The sequence below is a fragment of the Schistocerca cancellata genome, chromosome 9 (assembly GCF_023864275.1).
Source record: "Schistocerca cancellata isolate TAMUIC-IGC-003103 chromosome 9, iqSchCanc2.1, whole genome shotgun sequence".
Lineage (NCBI taxonomy): Eukaryota > Metazoa > Arthropoda > Insecta > Orthoptera > Acrididae > Schistocerca > Schistocerca cancellata.
This window is the reverse complement of record NC_064634.1, coordinates 252,191,563-252,207,136: the sequence shown is the minus strand read 5'-3', so window position 1 is coordinate 252,207,136 and position 15,574 is coordinate 252,191,563. Positions and strand designations below refer to the sequence as shown.

At 40.4% G+C, this 15,574-nt stretch overlaps 1 protein-coding gene across 1 annotated transcript in view; it reads left to right on the top strand.

Moving 5' to 3' along the window:
- Positions 1-822: 822 nt before the first annotated feature.
- LOC126100589 (farnesol dehydrogenase-like) overlaps positions 823-15,574 on the top strand; it is a 73,415-nt gene continuing 58,663 nt past the window's right edge. Inside the window, exon 1 of the mRNA XM_049911215.1 lies at positions 823-1,010. Within this exon, the coding sequence (XP_049767172.1) occupies positions 873-1,010 (138 nt within the window). The 5' untranslated portion in view covers positions 823-872. The remainder of the gene's footprint in view (positions 1,011-15,574) is intronic.

Sequence of the window (15,574 nt, the reverse complement as noted above, 5' to 3'; positions counted from 1 at the left end):
ATCCATGCCCGAGGCAGGATTCGAACCTGCGACCTTAGCAGTCGCGCGGTTCCGGAATGAAGCGCCTAGAACCGCTCGGTAACCACGTCCAGCTCTTTGACGTGGCGCAAAACGGAGTTTTACACTCTGATCAAATATTACGTCATAGTTTCTACACTGCGCATGCGCCAACATCAGGTGTGTTCACAGAATTTGCGGCTATGGTTATATTTATAAACACTACGTTAAACGGCAAACAGTTAGAGCGATGCTAACGCTACAAACGGTTACATTTCTCCATTCAGTTAACAGAAGACGAACGCTTTCCTTCATCAAATCGAAGGCGAGACGCTAGATTTCATCAAAGAAAATTTGACGATAGGCTAACTTCGATAAAGTTGCTTATTACACTACCAAATTTTATTTGACAAAGGAACTTTTTCAAAGAAAGCTTGACAGTATAATCTCGGCCTAGAAACCAGCTGAAAATGAAGTGTGTACAGAGATCAAAACCCTTAAGCACCATTGGTATACTTTGTTGCCTATCAAAAAGGTTTGTACAACTTTTTACGACACAAGTAAGCCGATGGTATGTCACATAAATCAGTTATTAGGTCCTGATTGAAGCTGTTGCGGAACGTCATAGAAAAAGAACTTCGTTTGACATGGTAATAATTTCAGCGCAAAATCTATTTGAGCTTTTACCCAGTGCAAGGTCATTCTGCCGGCTACACAGATTTCCAGAGATAAAACGGATGAGTGACTTTGACGCACGACGTAATACGCTTATCGTTACGTGCTTAAATCGCCGGGACCGGCACGAATGTTCGCAGTCTCCGCAGACCCGTGTAGCTAGTTGCACAGCGGCGCCAGTTAAGTCAGTCCACATAGCAATGGGCACCGAGAAATACAAGGGACGCGTAGCCCTGGTTACTGGCGCCAGTGCAGGCATCGGTGCTGCCATAGTTCAGGCGCTGCTGAAGCATGGACTCACCGTCGTGGGAATGGCCAGGAGGGTCGAAAAAGTTAAGGTAAGGGCTCTCCGGCACTGTCAAATATTCGAGTTAACACTGATGTTACCAGGAAAGCGATTAGATCGCAATGTAGCTCAAGGCGCCATGCTGCGGCCACCGCTAATTCATAACATGTAACGGGCATCCGGGAAGAGAGGACGAATCTGAATTTTGCGTCATTTTGTCGTATGACGGTTAGCAACCGTGGTTTTTTCTCGTTTTTGTTATCTGTGATCCTACCCATTAGTATCCTGATAGCTTTTGCGTTATGAGCATTGTTGTTAGATGTTTATTTTCATCATGGAGCAAGTGACAACTGAGCAAAGCATCCAAGTGATAAAAAGTTGTTTCACAAAACAATGAAAGTCCCACAGCAACCGTCCGCGAATTGCTTGTGACACTCGGACGTAAGGCTGATCCAGCCGTATCATCAGTTCGGAAATTGAACAAGAAGTTTGAGACCACAGGTTCTGTTTCAAATGTTGAGAAAAGAAGACGATCGCGTTCTCTTCGAAAACAAGAAAATAGTGATGTCGTGCCTGAGAGTGTGACCGTAAGCCCCAGAAAACCTGTTCGCCGACGAGCTCAACAATTGGATTTATCACCAAGTTCACTGCCTGACATCTTTTCAGAAAATCTTAAAATGCATGCGTACAAGATTCAACTTACACAAGAGTTGAAGCCTACAGATCATGGAAAGAGACATCGATTTGCTCAATGGTTCTTGGCTCGACAAACGGTGAACGAGAAAGTCACAAAAGGAATAATTTTTTCAGATGAAGCGCGCTTCCACCTCAGTGGGTACGTCAATAAGCGGAACTGCAGAATTTGGGTTAACGAAAATCCGCGAGTGACTTTGGGAGATGAGACGCATCCACAACGCAGGAAAAGTGATCGACCCATAGTTTTTTTGAAAATGAGGGAGCTGCTGTCGCTGTGAACGGTGACCGTTAACGAAACATGTTTTCTTATTGATGAAAATTACGAGTTTTGGTTTCAACAAGATGGTGCGACGTGTCACACATCCCGTGAAACGATTGCTCTGCTGAATGAAAAGTTCCCTCAAAAAATTATCTGTTTGTGTGGCAACCAGGAATGGCCTGCCAGATCACTCTATCTTACAACTTGTGACTTTTGTGGGGCTTTGTGAAATCAAAAGTGTATGTGAACAAACCACAAAAAATACACCAATTGAAGGATGAAATTAAAAGCGCTGTTAAAGGCACCCCACCAGATATTTGTGAGAGCATCATCGAGAACTTCAATGAATGTACTGCTCGTTGCCGCGCGGCATTGGATTATCATATGGAGGAAATAATTTTTCATACATAAATCGGAGAAGGTACTTAATGTGTTTGTAAAGATACATTACAGTTTCCATAAATTTTGTATGTTCTATAGCACTTTAATATCCATCCCTACTTCCCGGACACCCTCTAGTAACACAATACTTTGCTTCTTTAGTAGCAATATTAGCTTCAAGAACTAGTAATTTCAGAACAGAAATGAGACAAACCGTGCTATGATTGTAGGCTGAAGTTTAATAAAAACACATAGCGAGTATGTAAAGTGCAAGTATATGGTCAGTAAGGGTACTAACTACCTTTCATAATATTTGGTGCAGAGTACAACTATCGATATTTTAAGCTCGGCATACTTTGCACGCGCCAGTTAGCGACGTTCGGACCTGACAGAATCGAAGTGCGCGCGCACCCTGTAATCTTTGCCAAACGATTTTACATAAACTATTCAGCAATAATGTTTGATTTTTGCCTTGCTTGTAGCGTTAAATGTCAGCTTCGTAGCGAAGTGCCCATCGCCTCACTAATGCTCATACTTTTTGTGACATACACATTTTAGTGAAACACTATGCAAAATTCGAAAAGTTTGCCGTGAAAAATAGGTGTCGCTATAATATATAAACACAAGGAGAAGAATATTTTGGCAATTCATAAACACACGGAACATTCTTATCAATGGCGATGTACCAGAAGCTACACCTCCTATTTGATTTTTTGCACTCCAGTGACTGTAATTTTTTAAGAGTTATCGTCAGTTGGCGAAACAAGAGTTTCCTAGTATGAAAATAAACATGAAATTTCTTCCCTTATGTCGCCGCAAACCGACACACTGAGGTTTCTCGTGCTCTCTGGGCGTCCGTTACTTGTTTAATGTGACACACTCAGAATACTATTGCAATTGCTGCTGCAAAAATGAATTTGTGCAAATTATACTGTGTTTTGGCAAAGGAAGTACAATTAAACTTGTCAACAAGAGAAATGTGGCCGTTACTCATAAATGGTGATGCTGCTTCGAATGACAAAAGGTTAACAATTCACACAAAGATAAATCGCCAGTTCTGTTCGAATTTTGGTTGAAACCCATAACCCATCGTATTTTTAACACTGAGCGACTATAATCCAAACTTACGAAAGGATTTTATTCCTCTTCTGCATCTGAGTAGAGCCCTCATTTGAGTAGAGCTATCATTTTAATACTACTCAGATGCAGAAAAGGAATAAAATCCTTTCGTAAGTTTCTATTACAGTCGCTCAGCGTTAAAAATACAATGGGTTATGGGTTTCAACCAAAATTCGAACAGAACTGACGGTTTATCTTAGTGTGAATTGTTAACCTTTTGTCATTCGAGGCAGCATTACCATTTATGAGTAACGGCCACATTTCTCTAGTTGACAGGTTTAATTGTACTTCCTTTGCCAAAACACAGTATAATTTGCACAAATTCATTTTTGCAACAGCTGTGTCAACAGTATTCTGAAAGAGTGTGTCACATTAAACAAGTAACTGACGGCCAGAGAGCTCAAAAGCATACGAAAAACCTCAGTGTGTCGATTTGCGGTGACAGAAAAGAATAAATTTCATGCTTACGGTCATACTAGGGAACTCTTTATTTCACTAGCTGTCGATAACTCTTATAAAACTACAGTCACTGGAATGAAAAAGAAAATAGAAAGTACAACTTCTCATGTCACGTCATAGATAAGGTAGTTCAGTGTGTTTATCAACTGGAAAATACTTCCCTCCTTGTGTGCCATCATTCGCCAAAATCTCGCTTCCATATCTCGAGCAGCTTAGGAGATATGAGGGATGCGAATATTTCATTCTCGCGGGCGTGAGGTCGGGAATGAATGCGCTACAAAGGATCGATTTTATCGAGATTGGAGACAGAGACCTCCTTCCAAGTCTAAGCAAAAATTCAACATTTTAGCTAAATTTCATACGCAGCAACATATGGTGTAATACGCACCAAAAGCAAATTCATAGCGACATCTATTTTTATTGCAAACTTTTCGAATTTTGCGTAGTATCTTACCAAAATGTGTGTATCACAATAAGTATGAGCGTAGCGAGAGGATGGGCACTTCGCCACGAAGCTGACATATAACGCTACAAGTACGGCAAAAATCAAATATTTTCACCGAATGGTTTTTGTAAAATCGTTTGAGAAAGATTACAGCGTGCGCGCGCTGCGGTTCTGTCAATCGGCGCGTGGGAAGTGGAAATAAAAATTTAAATGTCGTGTGACTAGGGCCTCTCGTCAGGCAGACCGTTCGCCGGGTGCAAGTCTTTGGGTTTGACGCCACTTCGGCGACTTGCGTGTCGATGAGGATGAAATGATGATGATTAGGACAACACAACACCCAGTCCTTGAGCGGAGAAAACATCCGACCCAGCCGGGAATCGAACCCGGGCCCTCGTTTTTTTTTTTTTTTTTTTTTTTTTTAATCTCATTACGTTCGTTTTAGTTCGTTGTAACTGCTCGTGGCGGACGTCGCAAGACACCCGTTTCAGTTCGTCGTTGATACATTAACCCAGTTTTTTTTTATTACAGAAGGCAGCTAACCCTCTGACCGAACACGCTGAGCTACCGTGCTGGCTGGCGGTCAGAACTGACATTCTGTCGCGCTGACCACTCAGCTACCGGGGGCGGACGGAAGTGGAAATGAGTGTATAGCATTGTTGGCGGGAGACCCCATCTCGGGAAGTTCGCCGGCCGAGGTGGCCGAGCGGTTCTAGGCGCTACAGTCTGGAACCGCGCGACCGCTACGGTCGCAGGTACGAATCCTGCCTCGGGCATGGATGTGTGTGATGTCCTTAGGTTAGTTAGGTATAAGTAGTTCTAAGTTCTAGGGGACTGATGACCTCAGAAGTTAAGTCCCTTAGTGCTCAGAGCCATTTGAATCATTTTGAACCAGAAAGTTCGACCGCCCAAGTCTTATTTCAGTCGACGCCACTTTGGACGACTTGCGTGCCGGTGATAAGAATGAAATGATGATGAGGACAATACAACACTCAGTCCACAAGCAATCTCCAACCTAGCCGGGAATAGAACTCGGGCCCGCTGCATGGGAAACAAGCACGTTAACAGCAAGCACGTTAACACCCAGCTAAGCAAGCGGACGCGTGCGAAGTGTGTGTGTGCGTCGCAATATCTGCAGGACCAGCGCGACTTATGCGGAACGTGCGCGTCGCGCTGTGTCATGCGTCTCAATTGGCGCTTAGCCTTAGAGGGAGTTTTGGGAACAGCAACGTCGATTTTATGTCTTCAGGCATTGTCGTGTGTCGAGAATGTGGAGTGGGAATACCTATGGTGCGAGATTAGTGTAGTGCGCATGTTGCCAACATCAAACTGGGATTGCTATGTGAGTTTTGTATATAACGCTGTTTGTTCATATTTTGCACTAAGGCGGATACTTTAATATTACATGCATTTGCTCGGCTTTTACAGACTTATTTACTGGTAACAGAAAAGGTAATTGTTGCTGCTACTGGTGCAAATCGAAAATTGCTTTTCATAGAGGTCAAATCACGGTTATCTCACTCGTAGAGCGAGCTACTTCAATCAATGTTCATCTAGAGATAAGCTATATTTATAACAGTCTGAGTCATTTCCCTTGGATTACGCACATCTCGAAGCCATTATGCGTTTTTACAGCTGTTACAACGTGAAACCGTACAGTTTGACGGAGAGAGTGGTGATGTAAGATTAGTATTTATGACTCGATAAGAACGCCAAAGGTTATAAAAATGATACAGGAAATTAAAAGTGGGAGTTTTTCGTCCTTAAGCGTATAAGATTCATACATTGCTAATTTCGAAGTTTTTTTGGACACTTCCCCTTTGTAGTTTTAGAAAGTTATTGCAAAACGGTCGCTGCAGCATAATTTGTGGAAGAAGAGATTCAGAAAAAAGGTAAAGTGGAGTACAAAGTCTAAAAAGTAGTGGTATCCATCCATTACTTTCTAAAACAAATAATTAATTAACTGTTCTCAATTTTTTTTCAGTTCGTATTATTTCGGGTATTTCAAAGACGTTCATTCTATGTCACACGGTTTTAAGTAGCGAGGATATGAAATGCAGATTGGTAATTGCAAGTGGATGAATCTTTTATTAAATAGAAATATAAGGACCGATCAAAAAGTTTCCGTTTGAAGGACGTCCAGTCCAGAATTGGTAACCTAACCAGGGAAAATAGCCGTAAGCATTGAGGCAATAATCTCACCGACGCACCAGGTTTAAGATACCCGCTCCTCCAACAAGAATCGTCGAACCTTCAAGGCCATTTTTAAGAGACCAAAGGCGTCCTAATCGCATGGGGAGATTTCAGGACTATAGGGCCTGTGCTGGAGTGTCTTCCACTTGAGTTAGCATAACATAAGATATGGGTATGGGTACGTGCATTATTACGAACCAGAACCACCTTTTGTCCCGCACCATTCCAGAACGGTGTTTTTCGAGAGACTTGCTGCCCCATACACATCCTTCATTCTCCAATGGATGTCTACCAGTGTTGCTCTTCGGCAGTCAAGGAAAGAATAACAGCACGTTGGTCTTGTTTGGATGCATTTGGTAATAACGTCGCCATAGTTCACGTTTCTGCATTTACCTCACGAACATCAGAAAAGCATGAATGCCACACTAGTCCCTTGCCTACATATAGGTGCTTATATATCCGCATCGGACTCGCCCTACCATACGCACAGGCTGCAGCAACGCGCTCAAACGAAGCTTTTCTATCGCACCTTGTACGATGATCAGCCAGAACAGTGACCACTTTCCACTGCGATGCTCGATACAGCCTAGTGGCGTTGCGGGCACGTGACGTGTAACAAAAGTATGTAAGCGGAGCAGACACGGACGGGGGATCACTCTGGAGAAGATGTGGGCTTCAAATGGGAAAATTCATTGAGATACGCGACTTTGACAAAGGGCAGATTATTATTACGCACAAGTTGTGAACGAGTGTCTTGTAAACGGCGAAGGTGGTCTAAAGTGCTACTGTCGTGAGCAATTACGGAAAGAGGTAGAATCACAGTGAAACTACCAATAGCCGCTAAATGGTTGGACTTCCACGACTCTTCACAGAACGTGGTGTCCAGACGCTTGTCTACCCTGTGAAGTAGGATAGACGATCTGTAGCTTCTCTGCTTATGCACGCACAAGTGTTTCGGAGCGCTCCGTTCATCGTACCTAGATCATGGAGCTCCGCAGCTGACCACCCGTGGTTACACATGAAACGTCCCCTTTGAACAATTTATACACGACTGTGCTTAACCTGACACACAATATTATTTAGCGCAACGCAATCTGACTATCAAAGATCCCTGCAAAAGAATGGCCCTGAGTAACATTAAACTATACCTTTCAGAAATCACTTACCTCACAAAAATCTTCATTACTCGAACTACTGCAATACAGCGAGCGCCACTACTGCCAGCTAAATAAAAGATTCAAACTACTGAAGGCACTAACTACTGATAGGGATAGTTAGCAAATGAAAGATTTTAATAGAGAACAAACACTGTATTTACCTTAATATCATCAAAAGTCATAATATATGTCATTTCAAAACTCCGCCATCTCTCTCTCCTCACATCCACCACTGCTGGCGGCTCACCTCTAACTGTGCAACGCTACGCGCTGTTCACATCCAGCTGCCGCTGCCCAACACTACAATGGCAGACAACAATGCAAACTAGCCACAGACTGCACACAGCACAGCCAGTGATTTTCATAGAGAGCGCTACGTAACTTTGCCAATAAGAAAACATAAACAGCCTACTTACATAGCCCCATGCTCCCCACAAAAAATTTTACAAATTGTTTTGGCCAGTGGCCAATAATGATTTGATAAAATTTTTCATAATTACACTAACAAAGGTATCCAATGCACGCACTTATTGAAACAATGTTGGTCAAAAGCTAAAATTTTCTCACAGTCCATAAAGACAGTCCTGATCATTCATAACAGTGAAACTGCCGTTTCTTTTCTCAAAGTCTGAGCAGTAAAAGACAATGCACACGGAAGTAGTGGATTTCCATGCAGTCTTGAAGAAGTAGTGTTGTCCTTCCAGCGGAAAGACAGTGCTGACTCTTGACATGCTGACAGGTAATGGGCCACAACAGAGCAAACCCACAGCAGAGAGAGTCGAAGTTATGAAGAATATTGGTAGGTAGGTCATCACAGAGTAGACCCACTGTAGTCCTGGTAGAGATTATGGTATTGATGGGCCACCAGAGGTGCAGACCCACTGTAGTCCTTGTAGAAATAATTGTATTGGTGAGTCAGCAAAGGTGTAGACCCACTGTAGTCCTTGTAGAGATGGCCAGCAGCCATCTGTTGCGACTGTGCAGGTGCACAATCACCATTGAAGAGTCTTGCGGATAATATAGCAAGTCCATAAACCACCACTCGTGCACTCACAAAGTTTTTTTTTTTCTAATTGTCCTTAGAACCAGCAATGCTGTTAACCAGTCCCTTGCTGAATTATTTGTGCAGTGAAATGGAACGTACAATTTACTTAATTTGATGAACTGCTGTCAATTACAATTTTATAACATAAGAATACAATGACAAAGGTACAAAATACATAATTAAAAACATAACAATACAGATAACATTTGTAGTAATACAGGCTTTACAAAAGAATAGAAATAGACATGTACATCAGTGTTACAGGAATTATGACATGAGTACATACATAAAAGATCATAATAACTTTTGAAACATCAACTTTACACATGAGCATTAAAACAAAACAGAATAAATAATGTCTAACATCTTTACAAAGTAAATAACATATTATTAATGCCAATTATATTTGAGGAGAACAGTATTCCTCATCATAGTGAATGTAGCTTAATATTAAAAGAAGAAAAAATTCTATGAAACTACACAGAGACAGGAAGAAAACAAATACACAAGGGTACACAAACACATAGTGGGATAACACAAAAGGAAAGGACAGGGTTTGTTTTACTGCAGTATTTTGCATGGAGATCTCCCTTCGTTCATCATTATTCCCAAAAGTCCTATCTAAGCCTGCTTTCTGTATTCTGTTCACATCATTTCTTCCAAGTCATCATAGTTAGTTTCTTATATGGTCTACCCCTCTTAAGCTAACTTAAATCTACTGAGTTCAGATGCTAAACTAAGGGACGAGGCAATGCAGCATCACATAAAACAATTAATATAAACAGAAGTAAAAAAATACGCAGATTTGCGAAGCAAGCAGCATTAAGAAATTAGCAAAGCAATAATAATATTACAACTAATATAAGGCAATGAGCAGCAAACAATAAAAATAAATTATTAGTAAAACTGGCTTAACAGAATAACACTATGCCTGGCAAACAGCAGCAACTTATACCTAAACATGACATAGCTCAAGCAGAAAAAATATTACAGTAAAAACAACAATGCAGATAAGGGAAATGTATAGTCACATCTTAATGTCTATGTAATTAAAGTGGTGCACCACAACAACTTATTGTAAAAAAAATATTACCATGTACTTGAAAAGAAAATTATGTGTTACTGTTACTAGTTCCTTCTTATTGTTCTTTCGTTTCCAAGTGCTCCTTTTTTAAAGAATGTGGATTACAAAATTATCATTTAATAGATCTGTTGACAGAAAGTGTTCACATTAGCAAATGCATCTAAGTTTATTTTATAAAACTAATGCTGCAACACAGCTGGAAACCAGATATCAAATGAAATAAGCGACTACGAAAAGCAAAGCATAAAAATATCATTCAATAGTCATGTGACATTTCATAAGTCAGTAGCTCTCAACTCTCGTAGAAAGACACTTGTCGTAATCAGCTGTGCAGATGTACGAATATTTCCCATCAATTCATAAGCATTTCAGTAATTAGCACAAAGTACGAGTAATCATATGTTTTCAAGTAATGTGCGTGTAATATTTGCGATTATTTCTACAAAGGAATGTCAAATGCGAGGATAAGGGCCTCCCCTTTTTTTTCTACCTGTGCCTCTGGAAACCCCTCACTAATGGTTTTTTTTTTCAGGCGTCTGACGCAGCTGTGCCCACGACGCATTACGTGCAGGTGGTCACTTAACTTTCTTATGGAAATATTTACGACATTTTTCCGCTACAGAGACAGTCTCATATACAAAATTTCACGGGTCGAGAATTTGCGTTGCAAATGTGTAGAAACAAAATCTTATGAATATAACAGTGTACAAAAAATTTTCGCCGGCATTGTGATACATTCACGCATTTACACACATTTCGTAACTCTTAAAGTACGATTCTTGGTTTCCAACATCCTTTTTCACAAGTCAAGAGTCCCTAACTTCTATTCATTATTCATATACATATAAACACGTAATCACATTCCTCATATATGGTAGCATCATCTTATTGACATAAACATACCTCAACAGCATAATACACATCGTCGTCGTAAAAATAACATCATAACACCTCAGTCAAATCTCAAAAAAGTCGTAGCTTTCTGCAATAATTTCAAACCATAAAAAAATTCTCTGCTCATTTCAATAGTGTCATCTACCTCAAACGTACTTTAAAAATCATGATCTCATACCAAATACATCATTCAGAGCTCTCATAGTATCACAATGGGTCCAAAAAAATATGAACAGTTCACACAGTACAGACAAAATACAATTTCGTAAGTGTGAAATAATCCAACTCTGTAATTGCGTAAACATGTGTCACTGACGTAATAAAAAAGTTTGTCTCTCTCAGTTAAATGATCAGATAGCTGTGTAATTTATGTGTTAGAGGAATATGGTACCGATGTGTAAAGTTGTATAAGCAAATACCATATTAGCTAGGGCTCCTTGTGCTTGCCAAACACATGGTACACAAAGTAGGCGTGTACCCCCTTGAGGATTATTGTAATTATACCCTCAGGTGTTACAGATTACAGCAATGGAATGAAATGTATCATGGAAAACTTTCTTTGTAATTCAAAAATCTTTAAAAATAAATGTTTTAAGTACAAAATTAATCACTCAAATACGTGTCCTGTAGCGCTAAATATGCGTCTTGCTGTAAGATAATCTCTGTGGAAGTGTCGTAGTTATCGACCTCCGAAAGCTAAGTTCTGCAGAAGACAATGTACTTACCTCATGATAAACAAAAGTGAAATGCTTTGCGTATAGATATCTTAGTTATTGCACTTATTGTTGTGGTGAAGAATGTACTGTGCTGTAACGTATTGTTGTGCTACGAAAGAGGCTGTCTCATTGTAGCTATACCACAAAAGTTACTATTAAACATGTTTTACTTTCCAGAAGAATTCAGAAAAACCGTGCAGATATGAAACACAAACACCGCAAAAGCAATAATATAAATTGTGTCACTCATTAGTAGCATCGTGGTATAATCGTGTAGCTGTCAAAGAAACCAAATACTAAGTCATCTTTAATCTCACAGAAAGTACTTTACATCCAGAACGTATTTTCAAGTAAACCAAAATATTGCATTAGAATCTCGTTAGTAGTACTGGTAAACGTTCTAATCGTGCAACTAACAAGCAAGAATGTACATACACAATAACACTGTGTCGTCTGTTCGCAATAACAATGCATTCGTAATTTCTGTTTGAATAAGTTCTCTTGGTTCTTGACTGGATATTTAACTTTAAACATTGTTGCATCGTAACAGTTTCTAAAGCATACTAGTAACGTGAAGTGAAACGTTTTATGTCAAAGACAAAGTTAAAAAGCAGATTATCTTTCAATAAACGGTTTTACATGTGAAATGTGGTGTAAACCTTTACTCTTCCTAGTACGCAGAGTTTCAACTTCAACGCAATTATCATGTGGTATACGTCGGTAAAGAATACTGGAATTTTTCTCAAGGTTAGCGTCTATGTTATTTTCCCTGAGCCAGCCGGCGCAGGTGGCTGCCTGCGGTGCGAGTTATTGTCTGTTTCTTTGTTGGCGCGCATCGTTACTGGGATTAGGAGGCCTAACTTCCATAAATTCGCCTTGCCGAGAGGGCCCAGCTCTGTTTAAAGCTCGCCAGTTCTGATGGAATTCAGGTCTGTCGTTACGATCATATCGTCTGTCGTCATGTCGGTAGATTCCATAGTTTCTTTCCCGTCGGTCACGTGGTGGAGAATTTCTCCCTGAATCGTAACTGCGCGCTGAACTGTTGCGTCTGAAGTTATTCTGTCTCCCATGATAATAATAGTTCTGGTTGCCATATTGTCTGTTTCTATGATTGTCTCTGTCATATTCATTACTACGGAAATGCGATCTTTCTCTGTAACTATTACTCTGCCAGTGGTTGTCATACGGGTGGTGTCTGTTTTGGTCACGATTTACGTTGTAAGAATAGGTTTGTCGTGGCCATTTATTGTTTCTGTCATCACGGAATTGTGACGGATGTGACCTGTATTGTTTTCCTGTTTTCGCATCCCGCGACTGTCTGTGTCAATTTCTAATTCTTGTAAGAGTCCCTGAAAAGCTTCAATGTCGTCTTTGCAACGTCCTGCCAAAATAATATGCCGTAAATGTTCAGGTAATTTGATTAAACAAATGCGGATGAGTTCTGAGGGGCTGTATGGGTTTGACAGGTACTGATTCTTGTGCAACATGTCTTCAAAATATTTGACAAGACTGGAAAATTCAGATTGTTCAAAGTGTTTCATCATCATGATGCTATGTTTTACTCGGTCTTGTGTAGCTTGTGACCAATATGCTGAGAGGAACGCATGGTAAAATTCTCCTTCACTATGACAATCGTGAATGACCGATCGCATTCTTACAGCTGGTTCATTCTCCAAGTAGCCACACATAAATTCTAATCTGTGTTCTAATGACCAGTTGGGAGGAAAACAATGAGAGAATTGATGGAGCCACGCTTGTGGATGAATGTCGTTGGCAGAATTCTTAAATGTTTTGAATTTACGTGTAGTAATGAACAGCTTATAGTCAAAGTCATCGTGTCGGCGAGTAGCATATCGGTCATTGTTACGTCGTGTCGGCGGTTCCATCTCAAAATTCGGTCCACCTTCCCAATTCCTTTCATAACTTCCGAAATGCCCTGTGTTATTATTTTGTGGCTTTTCCGTATTTCTAAGTTCCTCTTCCCGTGTTGGATCGCGAGTGTCCTCTGAAATATGTAATTCTTGTATCACCTGCGTCAACTGATCTTGTACTTCCCGGATTTCTCTTTTGTACTGTGTATTGATTTGATTTTGATTTTGTTTGAATTTTCTTATTTGTTCATACTCTTCTGTGTCAGTAAAGGCTACAGGTCTTGTGTCATTCAGATCATCATCTACCTTTGTAGATAAGTTAGTGACCTGATCCGAAAGTTCGGCTACTTTCTCAGATAGTGAACACATTTCCTCAGTGTGTTTTTCTGAACCAAGTTTCATAGTGTCCATTTGTGTTGAAATCGAATCTACTGTGTCCTTTAAGTTTTCCTGAGTTTTTGCAAGTTGCGTAACCGAATCGGTAGATGCAACTGAGTCAGTTTTAACTTGCAATGTCTCATGATTTTCATGAACAATAGTTTGCAGTTCTTTTATGGCTGCTTCGTGATTCTGTAATGCATTTTCATGCCGCGAAAAAACAGGTTGAAAATGCTCACAAATTTGTGTTTTTACGTCATTACAGATTTTTTGACATTTCGATTCAATGTTATGTAACTCAGTAGTTAAATCTTCACGTGTTTGTTCAAGTGTGGTGTCTAACTTCCGAAGATTTTGTTCCATTGTGTCTAACTGTTGCTGTGTTTGTCTCTGGTGTTGTTCCATTGTGTCTAACTTTTGAAGATTTTTGTTCCATTGTGTCTAACTTTTGAAGATTTTGTCCCATATGTTTCTGATTTTGTTCAAGCGTTGTGTCTAACTTTTGTAGCCTTTGTCCCATTTGTTGCATTAACTGTAATAACAGTGCACTGGTGTCTGAAACATGTTCCTCAGTGCTATTCGGCAGTGCATTTGAACCGGCAATATTCGCATTTTGATAAGCAGAAAATGTGTCTTGATTTATTTCAGAAAACGGTGAGGACGCAAAACCTGAATCTACAGTATTTGCAAGATTGTGTCCTGTCATTTCGGAATCCTGAGGCGAGCTGTTGTCGACCGATCGATCGATAATGCTTCCCTGTTCACTAATTGTTTCACTGCCTACACCATTATTTGACGCCCGCTCCATTTCCCTATGCACAGTTACCAAATTACTATTTTGAATATTTGTTAATTTATTACATGGTGGCGTTAACACACTGCTTTCGTCTTCACTGTTATTTCTCAGTTTACTTTGGAGCCTAGTGTTACGTTTTTCACACGCCATTATTGTCACAATATTTCACACGACAACACAGAAAAACACAATTTGAAGAGCAAAAATAAGAGAACACATTAACATAGCACTGAAAATAATATCTAGTTAATTGCAAGCGCAGCTGCGAAATAATTGGTGCAAATTTACATGCGTGCCACACCTGTTTTACTGTACAACAATGAAAGACTGCAACTACAAAGGAGATTCTCTCTACATTTAGCTCTACGCGGCACAGGACAGAGTGCCGTGTAGAGCTACATCAAACCCACAGGGCGGACGAGAAGACTCCACACCTCTGTAACCTCTATCTAGTATCAGATGTTATTATGCTGGTTGGCAGCTATGTTACTTCTTATCACTTGTTGGAATCAGCTGTTGGAATAACTGTTTACGTATTTCCGCAGTTACAGTCGCAGTCGTGTTTCAATTTGTAGCCGTGATAGATGAGAGCGGTCATAGTTACATTATCGAGGAATGTTTAGTGACAAGCGAGGGCGTGCACGAACGACAGCACACAGGGTTGACAATAAGACATATTATGGGGCATACCAGGAAGGATTTAATAAGGCTGCACCACGAATGCCAACATTTTTGGATCGGGAAAGACGTGCTATTGCTGTTTTCAGTGTTAAAGACAGGCCGCGGAGTCTGCACTAAGACCGAACAATCTCCTAAGAAGTGGACACACAAACGTGCTTCAGAATATACCGAGGACAACGATGCGAGATCATGTGAATAAAGACGTAAAGGTCAGACCTTTTCGACCGACGTTCGTGAACGTGTTATCGGATACAGATCGAAATAAGAGAGTTTTAGCATGCTGTGCGTTTTTAACTCAATTTACAAATTCATTGAACCGTGCCAATGCCATGTTTTCAGATGAATGTGCCACTTATCGCAGCTCAGCACTAGAAATATCGTCATTTGGGCCAAAGAGAATCCTCATTACACAGTCGAGTAAGAAGGGAAACAGCCTCACGTAATG